At 39.0% G+C, this 18411-nt stretch overlaps 1 protein-coding gene across 4 annotated transcripts in view; it reads right to left on the minus strand.

The window, feature by feature from the left end:
• Positions 1–18411, minus strand: part of SIGIRR (single Ig and TIR domain containing) — a 55005-nt gene that overhangs the window by 20852 nt on the left and 15742 nt on the right. For all 4 annotated transcript variants that reach the window (XM_061609896.1, XM_061609898.1, XM_061609897.1 and 1 more), the window contains 7 exons: positions 12268–12588; positions 9603–9789; positions 8462–8592; positions 3810–3953; positions 3476–3619; positions 1358–1460; positions 623–773 (listed from right to left, as the gene is read on the minus strand). In XM_061609896.1, coding sequence (XP_061465880.1) covers positions 623–773; positions 1358–1460; positions 3476–3619; positions 3810–3953; positions 8462–8592; positions 9603–9789; positions 12268–12588 — 1181 coding nt within the window. The remainder of the gene's footprint in view (positions 1–622; positions 774–1357; positions 1461–3475; positions 3620–3809; positions 3954–8461; positions 8593–9602; positions 9790–12267; positions 12589–18411) is intronic.

The raw sequence follows: 18411 nt of genomic DNA on the forward strand, positions 1-18411 counted from the left end.
GTGGTGGCACCTACCCTGTGGAATTCCCTCCCCTTAAATATTAGACAGGTGTCATCTGTTATCCTTCCAGCGCCTACTGAAGTCCATTCTCTTTCAACAAGCCTTTTAAGTTGAGATCTTATCCCACTCTGCGTCTGTGTTGGAATTGCTTTTTAACATATTTTTAAACCTTTTTTTAAAAAGGTTGTGAAAGCTTTTAAAAAAATGTTTTTAAGATGTTTTGTTTTAATGTATTTTAAAGTCTGTTTTTATGATGTTTTAAAGTGTTTTTAGTGCTTTTGTTTGTTGCCCTGGGCTCCTGCTGGGAGGAAGGGCGGGATCTAAATCAAATAATAAATAAATAAAAATATTAACCAACAGGAGATTATGAAGAAGCAAAACAACAGACTAAAATATCTACAACCTACTTTCACACTGGAGATATCTAATTTCTGGCCCTAAACAGTAACATTACCCTGGTATCCATCACAGCAATGTCAAGTGATGAAAACTGGGATTCGGCCCTTCTGTGAAGAGAAGCTGCCATATACTTCCATGCTTCTTGAACAACTTCAAGTACTGCCTTCCTACTGAGAAACATAACCCGAGTGAGAAATTTAAGGCCTTTAAGCCCACAATTTACCATGGAACCAGCACGCCACATCAGAAGGGTCACAGCACTCTTCTGCTGCTTCAGCAAATTAATGGCCGGATGTGCTATTTCCCGGTACTGGCTTTCAAAGGCAATGAAGATTGGCCTCCGGGACAGTTCCAGCAGCCTCCAAAGCCCTTCCCTGCAAAACAAGACAGTTGGGTAGAGTCATAAACAAATCCTCATGGCCCAACCAAACACTAAACTAGAGAAAAAGCCTTGCACCCAATCCAGTCACATAAAATATTCATTCTAAGTGCCGCTGGTTTTAGTGGATTTCAACAGTTCAATCAAACTTCAGGAACTGGTTTCAGAAGCGTTGACGCTAGACTCCTGCAATTCATTTCCAGATACTTGAGAGAGATTCTGGATGCTGTAGGCAAGAGGTATATACTGAAACTAGTTATTCAGATGTCACATTCTCAGATCTTCCTAAACATAATTAGGAGGGCTGGGAACAAACCATGTGCACACTCCCTCCCACCTTCTCTTGTGAGTATAGCTTATTAGAACACTAACTGATATGTCAAGCCACAGTTTGTCATGACATCTAAACAGGCAAACTGTGGATTGCAAACCACCATTTGCCTGTTTGGACAATTCACTAAATGTTCTATTAAGCAAGGTGGGCAATAGGAGGGTCCGTGCACATAGCTCATTACTGATCCTCCAAAACATTGAAAGGAGGATCAGAGAACTTCTCTCTCTTGCTGGCTGTCTAATTACCTGAAATTGTTGTTGCACCATTCCTGTTCCAGGTATGCATTAGAGAGAACCACAATGAGGCGTCGGCACCGGCTGACGTTCATAATCAAATCTGCAGAAGGTTCTGAAAGAGAGGAGAAAAACTGAATCTCTTTTCTGAGAAGACCCAGCACCAGCCCATCATTTTCACTCCTCTCTTGTACATGAAATACCCTAGCATCCAAATCCACATCAGCTCTGCTCTACAGAAAGGAATACCCACACATAACAGAAGAAAAATTAGCCAGACTGTTTAGAGTTTCTGTCCCTCAGACAACCCTATTGGCTTTTGATATGGGCACCTATGGCTTCTGCAAGGAACTCTCAGGACATTTTAAGTATAAAATTTAAGTGTAAGATGTTGGATTACTGATTATTAGATACAACACATAAAGCACAATACAGATGTCATTTCTCTCAGCTGGTGATGGCTTACTAGGTTCATTCCATTTCCATACCACTATATACTCAAAAATATAATACAACTGCTGAGAAACATTAATGCTAGACTGCTGCACTGTATTGTGGTAGTTACGGATAGTTGCACCATAGTGAGCCGAAGCATGGGACTAGCTCCTCCCTGGGGGAGGTGTATCCTCTCTTACTTCTTCCATCATCAACTCATGCTGGAGGAATATTTCACATAGCTTTTTGATGCAGCCTGCTACACTGCTTGCCCATATAGGAGTATGTAGAAACCAGAGCACTAACTGAGGTGTATGAAATATGGGCGAGTGTTTTGTACAGAATGTTTGCATTCCTGTGCATACTAATGCTACATACTTTTTTAGAAGTTTAATTAAGCAAAAACTGTTGAAGACAACTGGTCCAAAGACATATGACATAGTTGTACTACTGAAACCAAAACACCGCAGGCCCAGTGAACTGCCTGGATGGGGCACTGCCTAGGAAATGCATGTACGACACCTTATGCTCTTCGGAGGAAGAAGGAACAAGTTGTGTCCAAAAACCACACGTGTCAAATTGTCAACTCTAAGCAATATCAGTCTGAAAACAGAGGCATGGGGAGAGGCAGCAGGCCAACACAAAATAACCAACCATTTCTATGAAATGCGTATCTGTGACATCATGCAAGATATGCAATACTTCGTGTCACAAACTTTGAATAAGTATGGAAAGCACAACAGTGGTGCTGAACATATATTGGGGGGGGAGATTGTGAATAATTCTACATAATATACAGATGGCACCCTTACTGTGGACAACTGTGTGGTTAAGGAGAATACTTTGTTCTTTGCACCAAGAAGAACCTGCCTATAAAATATTCAATTCCTACTTTGCATAGCTTTAGTGTTATTGGTGTTTAAAAGTCAAGGTATTTGGAAGTGCTTCAGTCACACAAAAAGGACTGGCGAGGGACAAAATATGTTTTTCATAGCCACACTTCTGCACCAATTAACTAGTGAAGTGCAGTGTTAAGGAGCTTCATTTCAGATACTGCATTGCAATGTTTGTGGCATTTTCCTCCCCTTTGAAAAAAGATGCAGAAGTCAACCTGGGGTCCTGCGTGAAGAGCAAGATAGTCTTCTGAATGTACACATCAATTTGCATCCTGATATCTGTGATATATAGCATTGTGCTGTGTTTTACATCTTTCCAGGTCCCCTTGAAAACAGGTAAATGGATAGAACTGTACTTGAAATGCCCTGAAATTGTATACCAACTTTCACCTTGCTGCTCAGTGTCCAATGGAAACACTGTAATTTGCATATGATGTTTTAAAGTGTTTTTAGCGCTTTGTTTGCCGCCCTGGGCTCCTGTTGGGAGGAAGGGAGGGATATAAATTCAATAATAAATAAATAAATATTCAGCCTGTTTGAAAATGGGTGTAGGGATTGAGTTGATATTCTAATTCAAAATGCAGTGTCCTGAATTAGTGTACCAAATTTCATTTTGATACCACAACATTTAATAAAGCTATCATATTATAAATTGGATGCCAAATGGGAAAGTTAAACCAAAGTTTTGCTTCTTTCAGCCAACTAATCAATTTCTGATTATTAATCTACAGCCTGAATTCAATAGCAAGTCTGACTGCCTCAGATAAATATTAGATGGGGCATTGGACCAAATCCTTACCTGAATTGGGCAGAATGTCTTTATCATCCAGGAAAAGCTTGTAGCCATGACGATTTTCCAGCTGTGGCTTCACTATGAAGTTCACAAACTTTCTATCATCCATTGAGTTAGCATAAGACACATAGGCATCATAGATCTTTCCATCTGTGGAAAAGTATCAAGAAGAGAAATATATCAAAATAATTTTTGTCAGCATAGCATTAACTGATCTTTTAAAGATCAGTGTAGATCAACCAAAACAAAGAGATTATCTCACAGTTTGGGTGGGACTGACTTTGACATTTAAATCTCGCAAGAGGAGAAGTGATAGCCAACTCTCCAGCCCAAGGTTTACCATTGATCTCCAGTTCTGCATGATGGTTCCTGTACCAGAGGAGCACATTCAGACGGCATTTCACATACATCACAGCCATTAGTAGAAGCAGTGCCACGATGAAAAGCGCAGCAAGCACTGCACCCAAATGTCCAACAGTCTCTGCTGTAATGGAAAGAGGTATTTAAAACAATAATAAGTGAAAAAACAGCCATACAAATGGTAGAGAAAAAGGGAAGAGAAGAGCTGGGTTCTATGGTCTCAAAATATACTGAATTATAATAGTAATGGGAGGGACATGCCATTCTTGAACAAAATTATCTATTAGAACAAACAACTGTGGTGATGAAAAGATGAGCAGAAGCTAAAAGACAAAATTATTCTAGCACCATATTGGCAGGTCATTCCCCCCCTTTTTTTTAGCACAGTAGAACCTCACTATAATGAGGTTGGGGGACAAAGGATGCACTCGTGTTATGGGGTTCTGTGTTGTAATAAAAACCAGAGTACTGTATACAGTATTGTCCTCAAGGATATCATCATACCCATGGTATATCCAAATATATGGCACAGTGAGCTGCATGATAGCGAGGTAATGCTGTATCTCTATATTATACACATGATACATATGCAGAAGTAAATCTAAGGTCTTAGGAGGAAGAATGTGCACGAACTAAATTACTCATATACTTCAGTGCCATTTTAATCTTCTCCTGTGTGCACATGGACGTGTTCATTTAGACATTTTGCACAACACTCTGGAAAGATACTATTAACCGAGCCATTTGTGGAATGTTGCTTTAAAATAAACTGAGGCTCTAATCTCCAAATTGCTCCATCAGCCTATAGGAACGTCTAGATGGAGGAGTTTTTAAGTGTTCAGGCATGCCAAAACAGCAGAGCTGCCTGGATGCAACCTAAAACACATTTGTATTGGAGTGCAGAATAGTTTGAGGCTGTGACAAATAGAAGACCTCAGAAAAGTTTCTGTTGTCTGCTGGTGCCACCATGTGGCAATTTCCTGTCCTCAAACTGACTGATGATACTGTCATAAAATTGTTCTTGTAAACTGAGCCCCTAAAACCAGCATGGAGTCTCAATCTCTTGTCACACTGTCAGCACTAAAGGCTGTCTTTATATCAGATTCCTCTAGAGACATGGTAAATCTAATCTAGAGTCCTGTTTAGCCACCCTCCTTCAATTAGAGCACAAACATCTTTTAAAATCTAATACCAGGCTCAGACAAGCTCAGCCAAAGCTCTTGAATTTCAAAAGAAAACATGCCAAACTTATTTAAAAAGAAAAAAACAATCTAGATACAGCATAAAAACAAATACTCTGACTCCACTGTTAAACTCTAGTCTGTCATACAGGCGCTAAGGTAAGTTACCCTAATTAACAAAATGAGATTTCTATAAGAAAAGCATACTTCTTGCTTCTACCTAAGAGAAGGAAAGCCAGGCTGAGATAAGCAGTTCCTAAATTCTCAGCGGGTTATACAACACTTCAGCCTTTTGAAGTCATCATCCATGTTCAAAATTGTGTTTCTTCCAAAGATGACTGCCTTTGCAAACTTGCTAAAGGTGAACTGAACAGTGGCACCATAAAATGGAAAATGTTGGTTACGTAATAAGCTGAATTCATAGTGAAACTGTCATACCTCCAAACTCATTATGGGTCAAACCATAGCCAGTTCCATGCTACCCACACTCTCAACACCCAAATATAATCATGACCTAAGACAGTAGTTTCCCTTATATACACACACTTCTGAGTGTGCTATTCCAGGACACACATATAATATGTGAAATCACCCTTAGCATTCCGGACTTCCGGGAAGGGTGACTTCGCTTGTGCCTGCTTTTGAGACGGGCTCCCACCTCAAAAGAAGCTTATTCAGATATAAATCAGTCAGAACATTTTTTTTTTGACTGATGAAATTTCTGCCGGGCAGGGAGAAACGTAGAGATCAACCTCAAAAGCCTGTTTTTGTTGGGAGGACTGGATTTCATTGATTTATGAGAAAAGGTCCAGCCAGCAATGCCGGACGGACTTCCGAACAAGCTCTATCTGTTTAATGCGAAACGTTTATCTTTTCTTCAAAGAGAAAACAGACTAACAGGCAAGCACCCTTCTTTCTATTATTTTTTTTACTTCGTTTAAATTGTTGCAGCAAAAAGAGATTTGTCAATTTAATCAGCTTTAAAGAGCTTCTGGGTGAGTTATAACTCTTCTCTGTTATTCACGAAATTAACAGCTTATCTCTGTTTCTATTGCAAAAAGCTGTCCTGGAAGTGCATTCTAAAGATATACACAGAAGAGGGATTTCTATTCCGAGGAACATTATATTGTCTGGGACTATTCTCTTTTTGGTCTATTTTATTTTGACGAATCTGCTTCTTCACGACAACGCTAACTGTTTTGATGCTGGGAACTAAATTTGTTTTGTATTCTTGAAAATAGAGAGATAAGGCAGGCTGCTCTGTTTATACTGTGATGTCATCAATCCTGGAATATTAACCCAATTGTTGCTGAAATAAGAAGTGGTTCTTCTTTATTTTTGTTTTGCTTTGTTTTCGTGGTTTTAAAAAATGGCAATCAAGAAAGTGGCTGAGAATCTGGAAGTAATTATGTTTCAGAAAATAATGGATGAGATTGAGATAACGAAACAAACCCTGCGACAGGGCAGTAAGGAGCTGAAAATTGAACTGAGCAAAATGACGCAGGAGCTTAAAGAAATAGGGGATCCTGTGAGAGAGGAGAATGAGATCAGAGATGAGAAAAGAAAAAATAAAGGGAAGATACAAGCTCTGGAGATTGGAACAAATGTGGAATTGGAAAAAGATCTGGAGTTTATGGATATTAGAAACAAAATCTACTGTTTGGAATTTAACGTTATCTCTGAAGAAATTAATGAAGATATTAGAGATAAAGTTATCAATGGCTTGGATAATCTTCTGGACTGGAATGACATGATGGAGCTTGATATAGAGAAAATCTATGGAACTAACAGCAGCCATGTGACAATGGAAAAACTCTCAAGAGATGAACCAGTGCATTTTGTAAAAAAGAAGAACAGAGATATGACTTTACAACAATATTTCAGCAACTTATTCAGAATTGATGGCAAGAAAATATTTGGGAGAGAGGAAATTCCCATCAGACTCTTATTATATGACTATGGCTATGACAGCAAGATTATTATGGAATACTGATAATGGAAGATTGGACACTGAAATTACTGGACTTAACAGGACTACTGAAGATGGAAGATGGAATTAATAGGGATAATGGAATAATGGCTATTGAAATTATTGGACCTAACAGATTTTGATGAGATGGATTAATCGATATGTTTATTTGGACTATGGTTATGACAATAAGATTATTATTATTATTAACGAGATGGATTAATCGACATGTTTATTAGGAGAAAAATTGATAGATATATTTCTTAAAGAACTGAAACCTCTCTTTGACTTTTTGTGGAAAGAATAAAGTAATGTTTATGAGATTTGATGATTAATTAAGATAACTACTGGAGGAAAGTGATTTTATAATATAATTTAAGAGACAGGATTGTTATATATTGTAGACCTATAACTGATTTGATCTGCGACAAATGGGAAGTCAACATTTTATTTTTTTTTTGTTTAATCATTTTTGTTTTGTTTTGTTTTTTGTCTTTGAATGTTTTATGATTTTGTTTTGTATGTTTTATGAAAATTTGAATAAAAATTATTGTAAAAAAAAAAAAGAAATCACCCTTAGCATTCCATACACACACCAGTGAGAAATGAAAGTGATGCTGAGCCATAGATCATCTCTAGATTGTAATTAGAAAATGTAATCCAAAACACTTAGGCTACCTGGGTCTCAAGAGGAGGCAGACATAAAATAAATCACAATGTATTCTTCAGCTGCAGTGCAAGCCCAACTTCTTCCAGTTTTGCAATTTTAATGACAAATATAGCAAAACAAATGCAGGTTCAGTTGTCAGATTTGCCCCTCCCCTCATACTTCAGACAGACTCTCTGCTCTTTTTACAATAAAAAAGTTAAAAAGAATTTGCAGTATTTCATTAATGCTTATCTGTTTGTTGTCTCATTAATAAAAGTGCAAATCTGCTCTGGGCTGGGACCACACAGATTCCAGTCAATCAACGCTGAACACAGCCACATTCATCTGCAATCTTACACATCTATTTTTGTTTTCAGGGGTCATATCTGGAAGGGAAATTTACATTTGGATTGAATGACGTAAGGGTACTTTCAGAGTGGCCTGACTACTCTAAAAATTTATGTCTGCTTCTACTCTCATTTCAGAAATACTAGTGGAAATTCTACTATGTGGAATACAATGAAATATAGTTAGGGTGATTTTCAATTAAAATGCGCTAGCACAAGGGTTAGTGCTAGTGCAATGGGATTTTCCCCCTTTCCTCTCCCCATACTGGCCCCATGCCATCCCTGAGCCTGCTCTGGAGGGTTGGGGGAAAACCCAGAACACACTTAGCACTGGGGAAGATCAATCTGCTTAGCATGACACTGAATACAATCCGTAATGACTAGCAGAATCTTTTTTTTAATGATTTACTAAAGATAATGACCTTCTATTGGGGTGTCCAGTCTGACCCCCATATGCACACAGTATAAAATCCAAAGAAGTGCTACCTGATTTTTGCAGCGTGAAAACTGCTGTACTGTTTCTAACCAAGCAGGCAAAAACTCCGTAATTTTCATCAGTAGTCACATTCACCTCCAAACTGCTGGAGAGGAATATCTCTGATACATTGTCACTGTACCTAGGGATCAAAAAATATTTTGCTTAGCATTGATTACAAACAAACTCTAGGGGGTTTTCAGCCAGAGCTGGATTGAAAGGAAATTCAGAGGGGTTCCACCCTATGACTCTTTTGGATTTTACAAGACATTAAATCTGGATAAGGGATGGGCCTTGAGCTGGAAACAAGAGATCCGATTTGAGTATCTATTGCCTGGAAATACTGTCACTATTTTAGCATGTTAGCCTTTGGCAATCTTTTCAGCCACTAAAATGATTTCACTCACACTGTTTAGTAGAAGTTTGGGACCTTTCCAAATAATCATTTTTCTTGTTCTTTTACAGCAATGAATTAATTGTGGTTGCTTAGTTGTCGTGGTAGATCCTAATGTCTCATATAAAAGAAGTATTTCTGTTGTGGGACTATATATAATAGAATGTACTATTGCCAAAGAAGGAAGGGAAGATTTCTTTATTTCTTTCTCACATTGAGCAGCACAACAGCAGTCTAACCTCACGTCACAATGCTGTGAATTTTAAGCCCTTTCAGGGGTGATTGCTCCCCTGCTATGCAACACTAAAATAAAGGGAGTACTCATGCAAAGCTGCAAATAAGTGCAAGGGTCTTCTCCCTCTCCCCACCCCACCCGTTGAAGACACACAGCAATGTCTCACTTTATGGAAACCCACCCATTTCTTTTGGTTTTTTCACAATCCCCTTTTCCAGGGTTTAAGTGTACAATTACCTTTTTTTTCTTTTTCTTTTAAAGAAGTACAAGAAACAAATATCCTATTCCACAAAGCTAGCCCTGTAGAAGCAAAGATAATCTGTCTCATTTGACTACATACATTACACTATTGTCCCTATTCCACAAAACTATAAGGCTAATAGTCTAGATAAGCCGTTAAAGAAGGTCTGCCATTATCTTCAGAGTTTGGGAGAGATTATTTTAATCTATTTTCTTCCAGTTGTTTCTAGTTTATTCAGCCAATTTAGCTTTAATCTCCATTTTACATAGAAACTTTTCTTACCAATGAGTAGAAGCATAGGTCTCATTGTCTAACAACTGGTCATCTTTCATCCAGTGCAGGTTAAGATCACAGCTTTTATTGAAGGGCAGCTGCACAGTGCAGTTCAGCATTAAGTGGCTTCCCAAAGCACGCTGCAAAGTCAGATTGCTGGAGGGATAAAGGAACTTGGGAAGCACACTGCAAAGATCTGTTGGGAAGACAAAAACAACACACCACAAGGGAGTTTTGAATAAGAGCACTGACCTTCCATATTGCATTCTGCAAATCTTACGGTGGTTGCTCAGATCTGGCTAATGTAACAAGAAAAGTCAAGCCACTCTTGGTCCTGTAACCTGGCTGCACCCAAACACAACCACTCTTGCATTGGCACAATAGGTTAGCCAAGGATGCCTGCCTTCATTAACCAGGTTTTAGGAAACTGACTTAAGTGTTAAAATCATCATCATCATCATCAGTATACCGCCCCATAGCCGAAGCTCTCTGGGTGGTTTACAACAATTAAAAACATTAAAAACAAATATACAAATATACAAATTTAAAAACACTTTAAAAAAAATGCCAAATTATTAAGTATAACCTCTCTCTCAAGACTGATTCTGCAGTTTTGATCTGACTTGAGGAAACAATGAGGAACTCAACAAGGACTATAGTGGGAAAGGCACAATGTTCAGGTTATCTGAAAAGCAGGACATTTTTCACAATAAAGAAGTGTCCAGGAGAAAGGGTGGGGTGTTTACAGAGCACAACAACAGTTGAATATGAGATCCTGGATTAATTATTAACTTTTCAAGTCCTCATGCCAGTACTTTAATTATTCTCAAATGCCTGTTCAGAGTCCAACACCGTGCTGTTCTTCCTATATCTTTCATGGTGTTAGCTCTTTCATCCACGTTAAATTTAGCCTGGCCTTTCACACATTTTTAGAATGGGTGTGTGTGCTTTAAAGGAAGACCTTTCTGCATTTTTTGTTGTGGAAAATAACTACAGTTCAGAATCTAAATAGACTAGGGATTTTATGGTGCAAAAACAGTTAAGTCACATAGCATTAGACACTGGAGTATGTCTTAGGTAGCTAATTTCCCTTTCTCGTTTAAGCCCAAAATTATCTCTCTTAGCCAGAAATAAAGTCTCATTACTTCCCTTATGTTCTCAAAAGGAGAACCAGGCCGTCATTTTTTAAAACGTGGAGGCTCCCCCTTTAGCAGGTAGTGCTGTGCAGACAAGATCCATTTCCAATCTTTACTTTTATTTTAAAAGAGACAATATCACACACAAAATGATTTCAGAGCCCATATTCAGTCCTTAGCCAAATCAGGACAACTTTCAGAATTTTTCAAAGAAACCATCAATCCTTGTCTTAATCAAACAATATTGTATGCTTTTTAAAAAAATCCAAGAGTACAATTCTATACACATCTGCTCAGAAATAAGACAGAGCGTCCAGGGGGCTTACTCCTAGGTAAGTGTGTACAGGATTTCAGTTCAAATAGGATATGTCCTTCCTCAGACCATTTTAAGCTGACACACATTTCTAACATTATAACAATGTGTTCCATAACGGTGGTCCATTCTAGTTTAAGTGTGCCACAAAAGATAAAGTGGAAGCAAAGGCATACTCATCTGTCCCAACTATTCTGTTAATCTGTACATTCTCAGCAAATAAAAAACCCTGTATTTCCCCACTTTCTAAACACAGCTATTTCTAACTTCAACTGCAAGTAATTCTGAAACTACAGTGAACAATGTAATTAGAAGAAAATCCTACTGCAACATGGACATTTGAAATAATACATTCACATGGAGCAAAGGGAGGATAGGGTGAGCTTATCTTGCTCTTCCCATATTTTAGGTTCTATCACTCATTATTACACATTTTGAAATGTAAAGTCTTTTTTCCCTCCTAAATTGTGTTTCCAGAACAGCAAAGTGTTCATCAGGTTTATCTGTTTGCACAGTTCTATATGTCACCTGTATGTCATCTAAAATGAGCAAAGGCTCAAAGAAAGCTCAATATCTGTCATTTTTCCCGACACAAAAGGATACCCACTTTAGTAATTCTCACCCTTCAGCAGACAAAGAAATTAGGACTAAATGTTGGGGTCAGCACATGGCGGCTGCCAAAAGCAAGCATACTGCATCTTTCCCGTCTCCTCTGGTACGTTTTCGTATGGCAAAACATGTGATGCATTATCATTACGCTGCAAGTTTCCCCACCACAAACAGCAGCCAAACAAATGGGATAAGGTGGGGAAACTCACAATGCCATAGTGTCATGTCACACATTTTGCATGGCTAAATTCTGGAAGGCAGTGAGGAAGTGAACATACAGGGCATCTACTTTCAGAAGCAACAGCCACACATCCAGTCATAGATATCAGCAGACTTCAGGTTGAAAATGTATCATTTGGATCATAGCACTCGATAAATCGGCTCAGATCCTCAAGGTCTATGTAGTGTCATAACTTTTTTTTGGTATGATTAGTACCTGTTGTTTAAATGAACAAATCCTGCCCTGCAGAGTTAGATACATCACAGCTGCTTGGTGCCTGATGAACAACTCATGATAGACAAGTGTCCTGTCTTGAAACACTAGGCAGTACGGCTTCTCCTGGGGTGAGCCCAACAGGAGGCCTCAGTGATTAATTTCCCCACTTCTTTCACTCACCTGCCATGACCAGCTGGATAGTGAAGGAGGCGTTTCTCTGATCATTCAAGTAGAGCGTGCAGGTGTAGTTGCCTGCATCACTGGCATTTGGGTGCTCGAAGGTGAGGTATGCAGTTGTGTTCTGCAATGTGCTGTGCAGACTGCCTAAGGCAGTGAGGTTAAGCGGATGACAGTTTTTGCTCCACTGGATGTTAAAGTCTGAGGCAGACTGAAGAAGCTGGAGGCTCCGATTATCCAAAGGGCAGAACAAATGATTAACCAATTCTTGTTGAGTCAAAATGGTGTGGCTGTAGAAGTGATCTAGGTCCATACATGATAAATCTAAAAATTGACAGAGAACTTAATTAGCAACAAAGCATACCAGTTAAATTGCATCTACTCCTATGATGCACAATCCAACCCACATTTCTACAGCAAGCACAGCAGCAATCGAGACTTTCATGCCCACCAAGGTCAGAGACAACACTTCCTGCCTGGCTGAATTTACTTTTGATATGCATACCACTGAATGGCTGCTAAAAGACTGTTTGCAATGAATTTATTGAATAGAAGAGAGATAAATATTTATCATGCAGATTGACAAGATCAACACAATATATGACTGTAACTACAACTCTATGGTAGTTAGAGATTAACTATGCCAGATTCCCTACTCGTCCTTAATTAACAGCACAAGGTTTGAATAAGGGCATTAACACTGATTACATTCTACAACCCTCTTCATAACACACACCCCATAAGAAATGCTAGGAGAAGCAATGCATTGAAGCAACCTCCACAGAAAAATGGAGAGAACAATCTCAAATAAGCAACCAAATACTGCTAATGTATAAAAATAGGATAGCATTAGTGGTATTTTGTATTCACTGGTCATGTGTACATCTTGAGGTTCCCTTGTCTGTTTGTTTTAAACTATGTTTTTGTTAAGCATTTCAGAGTTACATAAAAAAATGTAAATGTACTGCCTTTAAGTCGATTCCGACTTATGGCGACCCTATGAATAGGGTTTTCGTGGTAAGCGCTATTCAGAGGTGGTTTACCATTGCCTTCCTCTGAGGCTGAGAAGCAGTGACTGGCCCAAGGTCACCCAGTGAGCTTCATGGCTGTGTGGGGATTTGAACCCTGGCTTCCCAGGTCCTAGTCCAACACCTTAACCACTACACCACACTGGCTCTCTCAGTTACATAGTAAAGGAAAAGCAATCAACTTTTAAACCAGCTGACTAACACAGGACCCTTTGTTTTCCAAGAATGTGGTATGAGACCAAGCAAATAGTTGCATGTCTGTTAGCATTTTATATGAACTGGAACCAATACTCAGTAAAGTGATCATTCTTTGTCATATACTGAAAGGGTCATCATACCATGAAGCACATGAAGCTGATGCATCAGTTTGTCCAAGAGAGTGAGCCTCCACATTCTTGCATACCACTGAGAAATAGTTATTCTGTATCTTTTCCAATGCTTAGAGATCTCCAGTTTAGATGCTAATGAACAACAGGTAGTAGGTCTTTGTAAGAATAATAATCCTCATTGTCAGAAATGCCCAGCAGTACTCAACATGGATCATATTTTCATTCATGACCAATTAATCCTCTTTTTGCATGTTTTCCATATAAGATTGCAGTTGCACACACAAACATCATAAATTATAAAGCATACCCACAGCCTCTTCACCATCTGTGTAAGATACTTTTATCAATCTTAAGTAATCTTAAATGACAAGTGCCATCTATGTACCAGCTTTAATGTAGTCTCCCTCATGTTAGCAGATTTAAATGGGAGTTTATTCCACATCACATTCTTCTTACCAACTGATATAGTATACTGCAAGTAATTTCCCCATGCTGTTATTAATCAGGTATTGGCTGTCTCATTTAAGAGTACATCATGTAACTTAGAGACTTTTTTTGGGAAGGGGTGTTATAAGCAATCAGAGATTCAAGCTCCACTTTAAGGGCTCTAATTGCCTGTTGTACTAAGCTGGAGGCTCTCTCAACACACAATGCCTCTTGACCACCACTGTTGGCATAAGAGTGGGCATCAATATGCACCTCTACTAAAGGTAATGCTACTGCTGGCAGGACATCAGCGAACTCCAATTCACGTGAGCACTTCCATTATCAAAAGTGTTCACTACTGGTAGGAGACCAGCCCGATTATATACACAATGAATAGATGATTACTACCAATGTTCTGCCAGAAGTGGCAATAACTTTAGCAGATGCAAACACAGTTGTTAAAGTGCCGCTAACTGCTGCCAGGTTTGTCAGAAAAACTCTAAATAAGCATAACTGGTTTATTAACATTGCTGCAGCTGTTAAAGTTATGTGTATGAAATTTAGCAGGTTGAAACTGAATGGTTGGCTGCTTATGGAGCATCAACCAGCTTCTGTTTAAACAAAAGGAACCTAAGATTGCAATCCTATGCATTACTAGGGTAGGGAGTTAAGTCCCACTGAACTCACTTGGCCTTGTATCCAAATACATGCAGCCTAATCCTATACATCTGTTATTGCTTTTGTTTGCACTGTCATAGCCAGAATTATTCTGAAAAGAACCACCAGAGTAGTAGTGGAACTGGCACACAATTTCATTTCATTATTTCCTCCTCCTATTCATAAACCATGCTATGATTGGGCTGGGTCCCTCTTAGTATGCATAATATGCTGCCTTTTGTCTGCTGGACAAACATTCCTGTACCTGATCAGGGAGAAACTGAAGAAGGAAGTGCTGCTCCTTTTGCTTACACACAGGAGCTGTTAAGCACAAACCCAACCATCTGGGAAGGGGAAAAAAGGGAGGGACTGCAGGTTTGCTTCTACACATGGATCCTAGGTTCTGCAGCATTAAGATACAACCAAGAACTTCTTGCAAAAGACACAAATTTGCAGAGTCTTTTCCCAAATATTTCATATAATGAATGCTGATTTACTAACGAATTTTGTGCCTGCAAGCTCCTCTTACTATGTAGCTTAATTCTGGGCCCATCCACGTGATCAATTATTTTGAGAAATCAATGTACTATTATTTCTCATACATTCTGTACAAGTTTGGTACAGGAATATAAAATTTTCTGAGAAGTTACCCAAATCACTGCATTGTGGTAGCAGGCAAAATACAGCATATTCCCTACTCTATAATGAATTTATGTTCTCTAAATGCAATATAGATTGCATCACTTGTGTCTGGGGCACTTGGTAGACATAGTCTGCTGAACAAGATCTTCTTTCTGCTCTGTTTTTGTTTCTTGATTTATTGTATTTATTGTATTTATACACTGTGCTTGTTTTATCTTTTGTACACCGCCCAGAGAGCCTTCGGGCTTAGGGCGGTATATAAATTAAATTAAATAAATAAATAAAATAAATAGAACATGGTCATTAGCTGCTTTATTTTGTTATCATAGCATTCCAAGCTTCCTATAATCTTCATTGTGTTTGTATGAAGTCCAGCAGAGAGGGAGGCAGAAGGTGTTGCAGAAAAGGTAATGAATTAATGGGGACTAAGTAAAACCTTGGTGAAAGTAAGATCAGTGCTTATTGTGTGAATACTCATCTAATTTTCGCCTCTAGTAAACAGGTTTTAAAAACCTGAAAAAATATGTTTAACTGAAGTAGAACAGAAGAAATGTACATACACCGGTTAAACTATTTTCAACTCTCTTCAAAAATTGTGTGTTGTCTCCATTTTAATCTGAGCACCTTTTTTACATGGGTTTCAGTCAGAGGGGAAAGCATCTCATGTTGTGTCCTATGGTAGGAGCTTTCGCTGATTCCTTATTGAGAGGTCAGCCCTTTATCCCTGCTCCCATTAATGCGGCTTCCACCTAGTCTAGGCATGCAGAAAGGGTATTTTCTGGAGGTACACATGCTCCAGTCCTCACCACACAACCATCCACTTCAAGCTGTGTGGTCAATATGCTCATAATTCCTTACAATCGAGTCTACATGTCCAAGCAAGTGCATATGTGTTCTAGTCACAACAAAGAGATAAAATTTCTAGATACCCTAAATGACTGTGCCCTAGAACAGTTGATAATGGAACTGACCAGAGGGACAGCGACACTGGACTTAATCTTCAGTGGGACACAGACCCTGGTGCGAGATTTAGGTGTTGTTGAACCAACTGGGAACAGCAGTATATATTAATTAAACATACATGTAAATGGCCAATTGCTAAGAAAATCCAACACAGTCACATTTAACTTCAAAAGAGGAAACTTCCCAAAAAGGAGGGGATTGGTAAAAAGAAAATTGAAAGGCAAAGTCAAGAGGGTTAGATCACTCCAAAATACTTGGGAGTTGTTTAAAAACACAATATTAAAAGCTCAACTGGATTGTATACTGCAGATCAGGAAAGGTACCACCAGGGCCACGAGGATGCCAGCATGGTTAACTAGCAGAGTCAAAGAAGGAATGCTAAAAAAGAATTGGAAGAGTACATCACTAAAAATATAAAGAGCCATCAACTTTGTTGGCTTTAAAAGAGGATTAGACAAATTAATATATGGAGCGAGAAATGCCAGATGTCCAAGCTGGATTTAGAAAGGGAAGAGGTACCAGAGATCATATCGCAAACATACGTTGGATAATGGAACAGACCAAGGAATTTCAGAAGGAAATCACCCTGTGCTTTATAGATTACAGCAAAGCCTTTGATGGTGTAGATCACGAAAAACTATGGAATGCTTTAAAAGACATCTGATTGTCCTGACACGCAACCTATACTCTGGGCAAGAGGCTACCGTAAGGACAGAATATGGAGAAACTGACTGGTTCCCCATCAGAAAGGGTGTGAGACAGGGGTGTATTTTATCACCCTATTGGTTTAATTTATATGCAGAACATATCATACGGAAAGTGAGATTGGACCAAAATGAAGGAGGTGTGAAAACTGGAGGAAGAAATATCAATAATTTAAGATATGCAGACGATACCATACTACTGGCAGAAACCAGTAATTATCTGAAATAGATGCTGATAAAATTTACAGAGGAAAGCACAAAAGCAGGACTAAAGCTGAACATCAAAAAGACTAAAGTAATAACAGAAAATTTATGTAACTTCAAAGTTTATAACGAGGACATTGAACTTGTCAAGGTTATCAGTATCATGGCACAGTCATTAACCAAAATGGAGACAATAGTCAAGAAATCGGAAGGCGGCTAGAACTGGTGAGGCCAGTGAAAGAACTAGAAAAGATCCTCAAATGCAAAGATGTATCACTGAACACTAAAGTCAGGATCATTCACACCATGGTATTCCCGATCTCTATGTATGGATGTGAAAGTTGGACAGTGAAAAAAGTGGATAAGAGAAAAATCAGTTCATTTGAAATGTGGTATTGGAGGAGAGTTTTGCGAATACCATGGACTGCAAAAAAGACAAATAATTGGGTGTTAGAACAAATTAAACCAGAACTATTGCTAGAAGCTAAAACGATGAAACTGAGGTTATCATACTTTGGACACATAATGAGAAGACATGATTCATTAGAAAGGACACAAATGCTTGGAAAAACAGAAAAATGGAAATGGAAATGGACTGCCTTCATGAATAGGGATTTCATGGTAAGCGATATTCAGAGGGGGGTTACCATAGCCCCCCTCTGAGGCTAGTCCTCCCCAGCTGGCTAGGGCCTGCTCAGATTGCCACAGCTGCACAAGCCAGCCCCTTCCTTGTCCACAACTGCCAGCTGGGGGGCAACTGGGCTCCTTGGGACTATGCAGCTTGCCCATGGCTGCACAGGTGGCAGGGCATGTAACCCCTGAGCCACTAACTGTGGGGTGATCTTTAGCTGGCCTTTGACACCCAGGAGACACGAGCAGGATTTGAGCTCACAGACTCTGGACTCCCAGACAGGCTCTCCTCCCCACTGTGCTATAACAGCTGTCTGGGAAAAACAGAAGGGAGTAGAAAAATAGGAAGACCAAACAAAAGAGGGATTGATTCCATAAAGAAAGCCCCATACCTGAACTTACAAGATCTGAACAAGGTGGCTTACAACAGATGCTACTGGAGGTCACTGATTCATAAGGTCACCTTAAGTCGTAATTGACTTGAAGGCACATAACACACACACATAACAGACAAATTCATGGAAGATATGGCTATCAATGGCTACTAGCCACTATGACTATGCT

Source organism: Rhineura floridana, chromosome 2, assembly GCF_030035675.1.
Source record: "Rhineura floridana isolate rRhiFlo1 chromosome 2, rRhiFlo1.hap2, whole genome shotgun sequence".
Classification (NCBI taxonomy): Eukaryota; Metazoa; Chordata; class Lepidosauria; order Squamata; family Rhineuridae; genus Rhineura; species Rhineura floridana.